Source organism: Populus trichocarpa, chromosome 3 (genome assembly GCF_000002775.5).
Source record: "Populus trichocarpa isolate Nisqually-1 chromosome 3, P.trichocarpa_v4.1, whole genome shotgun sequence".
Lineage (NCBI taxonomy): Eukaryota > Viridiplantae > Streptophyta > Magnoliopsida > Malpighiales > Salicaceae > Populus > Populus trichocarpa.
Genome location: NC_037287.2, coordinates 12,315,969 through 12,321,597, shown reverse-complemented (window position 1 = coordinate 12,321,597; position 5,629 = coordinate 12,315,969). Strand labels below are relative to the sequence as shown.

The window sequence follows — 5,629 nt, the reverse complement described above, 5'->3', positions numbered from 1 at the left end:
AAATATGAATTTTTTTTGCTTTAAATAATATTTTTAGTATTATTTTATCATTTTAATGTGTTGATATTAAAAATAATTTTTTTTAAAAAAATATTTTAATATATCAAAAAAAATCTTTAAAAATAACTGTTCGCGCACTGAAATATCTAAAACCAACAAAGACATTGGCCTGAAAACGCAGCTACAAATTGCAGATACCGCCACCACCTCATATCCCACTGTACAGTGGATATAACGTAAAATTGAGACTTTAAAAGGGCATTGTTGTACATAAACTCAATTCGAAAACGCCCGCAGACTAATTTAACCCTTGTTAAGACCAGTCTCTCCCCCTCCCATATTCCTTCTCCTTCTCGTCCCAATTCATGTTCTTTGTACATATGAAAACTTGCAGAGAAAGCAAAGAAGGATTAGGGAGTGAGACTAACAAGAAATACTAAGAGAAAATTAGGTTAAAAGATAAAAATGGATTGCTTATGTTGTTGGTCTGTCTCGAAACCTTTGTATCTCCTCCTCTTCTTTTACTTCTTTTCTTGCACTGCCAAAGCAGCTTTCAATCTCTCCACCATCTCCTTTGATGAAGGTTACAGCCCTCTCTTTGGCGATGGCAATCTTGTTCGCTCTCCTGATGGTAGAAGCGCCCGCCTCCTCCTTGATCGCTTCACAGGTATTCATATCTATATGTATTTAATTTTTGAAAATCTGCATGTGTGCTTATACTGGTATTTTGCATATAGTTATACCGTTGACCGGTCGTTAATTTTTGGGAATTTCAGGTGCGGGTTTTATTTCATCCAGGATGTATAAATATGGATTCTTTAGTGCGAATATCAAGTTACCAGGCTATTACACGGCCGGTCTCTGTGTTGCCTTTTATGTAAGTGACAAGCAATAATCATATATTCCTTTCGAGAAACCAGAAAATTGTTCTCCGCTTTATATATATATGTGTATATATATATATGTATGTATATATATATATATATATATGTATGTATATATATATATATATATATATGTATGTATATATATATATATATATGTATGTATATATATATATATATATATATATGTATGTATATATATATATATATATATGTATGTATGTATGTATGTATTGCCTTGTCTTTTCAAAGGTAAGCTTTTTGGTTTGACAAGGAATTTGAGTTTATTCTGGCTTTGTATGAAGGAAAAGTTCAACTCTAATTTGAATTTGCTCACCATGCTTCTTAATTTTCGGCAATTAATTGATCTCTTAAGGCTCCATTTATGATCACTTATCTTTCCTCGTTAGTTTTTTGGAAGATTTAATTCTTGCTTTGTTATTTTGAATTTTCCACGAGGAATTTAGTTGTTTTGGACCCACATATTGATTAATAATCCTTAGTTTCATCTTCGTTATAAAAATTTCCCATACAAACATTTGAATTCGGTTATGCATATATGGTTTTCTTTTTTCTATTTCCTCTATGCTTTCACAATTACCTATTGTAAATTTAGATATTGCACCATGTTTTTTTTTTTTAATTTAGATTTTGTTTAAATTATTTTTTTATGTTTTTGAATCGTTTTATATATTGATATCAAAAATAAAAATAAAAAATAAAAAATATATTATTTTAATGTATTTTCAAGCGAAAAACACTTTGAAAAACAATCGCTACTGAATCAAGTAATACTCTCTACTATAAATCTGGAGGAGGGACTTAGGACATCAAATTATTATTATTTTTTTAAAATAGTATTAATAAAATTAATGTCAAAATAATAAATACAGAATTATAGTTATCATGGTCAATGTATTATGGATGATGTTATTTTGAACGCGCACGCAGACATCGAACGGGGACGTGTTCAAGAAGACCCATGATGAATTGGACATTGAATTCCTGGGAAACACCAAAGGGGAGCCATGGAGGTTCCAAACAAACTTGTATGGTAATGGAAGCACAAGTCATGGCAGAGAAGAAAGATATCGATTGTGGTTTGACCCCTCCAAAGAGTTCCATAGGTATAGCATTCTATGGACGGCAAAGAACATCATGTGAGTTTGTCTTCTAGCTCCCTCTAACTTTATATCCACTCATTTGCTTTTTGCTTCTTCACATTTTGATTATTTATGGGATTTCTTGGACTTTAGACATAGCCTAATTTAAGTTTTTTCTTGTTTGAACTCTGAGAATTGCGTGAGAGATGTTAATACTAACTAGTGGACAAACGTGAAGTTAACGAGATGCATTTCTAGATTGCTTGTGAGGCCAGATTGGTTTTGGAGGGACATGGCAATTTGGCCTAAAAAGTTGGCTAATTTATTGTTTTTCATCAACAGTATTGTATCCTCTTAAAACTTCCAATTATGTTCTCTATATATATTTGGTAATTGAACTTCGAAAATAAGCTTTCTCATCCTTTCAGTTTCGGCTACATTATTTTCCTTGGGAATCCTTGGTCTCCCACCAGATTATTATTCCAAACGGAGATTGTGTCGATTTTTTTGACAGTAAAAGTTGTCAAAAATTAATCAGCATTTAAGACTCCGAATTCCCTCGATCTCTTGGATCAAGTAAAAACGAGTAGTGATTTTGCCTTTAGGAACACGTACCTTCTGAAACTGAAAATTCTAGTGTAAATATATGATTTATCTAAGTACTTTCCCCTCATCCTCAAGTTTATCATCTTCCAACTCTCTAAATTCCATCTTAAATTTAAATGATTCCTCCTCGTTTACACTGCCATTTCCATCCAAGTTATACTTTGTTCTTTAACCTACAAGCCTATAAAAATAGCGTTGCCGCTAGCAACTTGGTCGTGAAAAAGAAAAACCCAGATTCCACATGCCTCTATTAATAACAAGAATCAATAAACCAAAAGTTGTCTTGAGATTGAAAAGCAAGCCAACAAAATCGACAGGAAAAGCTGACCTCTTTCCATTCTCCAGTAGTAAATCATGTTGATATATATATATATATATATATATATATATAGAGCAGTTTCCTTCAAATCATCATAATAATCATGTTATGGGTATTTTATTGTGAGTATAGAGGAAGAAATCTTGAAGATCAAATGTGTTTTCTTTTGGATATAAACAATACTAAATATGAAATTAAATAAGTTAAAATATGTTTTTAGTCATTTAGTTAAAAACTTAGTATTGTAGCTTAATGGAGTAATGCTGACGTAGTGAGTTTGATCTGTAAAAAAAAATTTAATATTATTTTTTTTACATTCTAAAATTTACACCGACTGCTTTAAGTGAATTGAAGGTTTTAATTTGTACCAAGCAAATGCTATTATTTCCCCCCCTCTTTTCTGGTTAATCTCCATGACTAATATGTATGAGCATTTTTTTTGCTCCTCTTGATCGAAATTAACATGTGACGTGTGGTTGTGAATTTTTAGATTCTACATTGACGATGTTCCCATCCGAGAGGTGATTCGCAATGAAGAAATGGGCAGCGAGTTCCCATCGAAGCCAATGTCCTTGTATGCTACGATATGGGATGCGTCGAATTGGGCAACTTCTGGTGGGAAATACAAGGTCAATTATAAGTATGCACCATTTGTGTCCGAATTTAAGGACTTGGCTCTCGAGGGCTGCCCTTCTGACCCCATCGAGGAATTTCCTTCATTTGATTGCTATGAGAGTGATATTGCTAGGCTCGAGAATGCCGATTATGCCACGATCACGCGGAGGCAACGTTCGGCAATGCGGCGATTCCGCCAACGTTACATGTATTATTCTTATTGCTATGATGCATTAAGGTATCCTGTGCCACTACCAGAATGTGTTATAATTCCATCAGAGAAGGAGAGATTCAGGGACACTGGCAGATTGAAATTCGGTGGCAGCCATCAAGGTGGCAAACGCCGTTCAAGGCGCCGAGGCCGAGGCCGAGTTCAAGCTTCTAATTTAGAATATGATCCGGATATGTGATACCAATTCGTTCATTTGTAAACTATTTTGTATGGGGCTTGCATTTTTTTTTTTAATCTTTGTTCTTATATATAGAGAGAGAAGAATTTAATAATCTAATTTGGTGATTATATTATTGCAGCTGCATGGCTTGGATTATTTGTTGGTTCATCTTGATTAGCATATGAACTTCTCCATTGAGTACGCTTGATCATTGCCAGAATAATTATTAAGACATTATATATAGTGTAATTGATACTCTAGGGTAACAATACCGTCCAACAGTTAGCTAGCCATGATGATCAAAGTCTTGCACCGTTCTATTTTCGTGTGTGTATATATAAAATTCATAGCTATGCTATAAAGGAGATTGTAATTAAATATCAAATGTTTCCCTTTTTAATAATCTAATTATCAAGGGCTAACTGAGAAGGGAAAATCATTGTTCCCTTCTCACAAAAAACTGTTCATAGAAACAATACTTTTTTTTTAATCTTTATTTATTTTCAATTTATTTTTTTAATTTTATTATTTAGAATGGGATTGATTAAGAATTATATTTCATAATATGTTTTGATTTGTTTTTTATTATGTTTTCTCGATCTCATGATCTAGGTTTGGTAGGTTAACCTGAGTTATATCAGGTCAATCCCTACATAGATTAAATTTTTTTTCCTTCTTGAAAATACGTTAACAATGCATGAATATTTTTTTTAATATTTAGAAAAAAAAATTTATCTCATTCACAACAAAATTTAATCTTTATTTTTTATTTAGAAATCTCTCTACTATTTTTAATTTTAATAACAACTTAAAAGATTATTTGAATTTTGAAAATTAGTCTCTTGGTCCCTCAAGTTTTTTGAAAAAAAGATTTGATATATATATTTTATTTTTGTTACAATAAGATATTATTTGAATTTTTTTCGTACTTTTTTTTTTCTATAAATACAATTTAGTCCATGAATAATTCCTTTTCAATAAAGTCCCTACATTCAAATTGTAAACTTGCTCAAAATTAGTCAAGATGAATTGAAACAAGTATACATGTATAAATATATATAAGAGTTTTTCTATACTATGATATTAAAAAAAATCTTTTCTATTATGATATTATAGAACTTTTTTAATTAATAAATAAATTAATGTTGTTAGGTCATTTAAGTGTTTTTACTTTGATTTTGATTATTTTCTCATATTACTCCACACACACACACACACACACACACACACACACACACACACACATATATATATATATATATATATATATATATATATATATATATATATATATATATTATTTTTCAATAAAATTTTGGTTTTTTCTATAATCTAATAGTTGATGATCAATGTGCGGATTTAAATAGATATACCAATTTGAAAAATAAAGTTTTCCTTTTCCTATAGTATTAATATTTATTGCCTTAGATTTTTAAAAACAATTCAAGGTCGATGACCAAAAAACTTTAATTTAAATACTTATTTATAATAAAATTTAAATATAAAGACTAAAGTAACTTAAAAAAAACATTTAGGACTATAATGTACATCAACAAAAATATTTGGTGTGAGCATGTGACAAGTGTCAAATTTAACGGTATAAATAACACCGAAATGGTATAACGATAATATTTTACAAGGTTGATATTAAGAAAAAAAAATAATAGAGATATCTTTTAAATACAAAATAAACACAAAAGATGTACGGAA

The 5,629-nt window shown here is 30.4% G+C and overlaps 1 protein-coding gene across 1 annotated transcript; it reads left to right on the top strand.

The window, feature by feature from the left end:
• The first annotated feature begins 284 nt into the window (after window positions 1-284).
• LOC7456099 (probable xyloglucan endotransglucosylase/hydrolase protein 30) lies at window positions 285-4,075 on the top strand. The gene is made up of 4 exons (XM_002304320.4): window positions 285-667; window positions 777-877; window positions 1,836-2,044; window positions 3,403-4,075. The coding sequence occupies exons 1-4, from the start codon at window positions 466-468 to the stop codon at window positions 3,935-3,937; spliced, it is 1,047 nt and encodes a 348-aa protein (XP_002304356.2). The 5' UTR covers window positions 285-465; the 3' UTR covers window positions 3,938-4,075.
• The last annotated feature ends 1,554 nt before the right edge of the window (window positions 4,076-5,629 follow it).

Coding starts and splice junctions, on each gene's coding strand:
- LOC7456099 (XM_002304320.4), top strand. CDS start 466: ATGGATTGCTTATGTTGTTGGTCTGTCTCGAAACCTTTGTATCTCCTC. Junction 878..1,835: donor GTCTCTGTGTTGCCTTTTAT/GTAAGTGACAAG, acceptor ACGCGCACGCAG/ACATCGAACGGGGACGTGTT. Junction 2,045..3,402: donor TGGACGGCAAAGAACATCAT/GTGAGTTTGTCT, acceptor GTGAATTTTTAG/ATTCTACATTGACGATGTTC.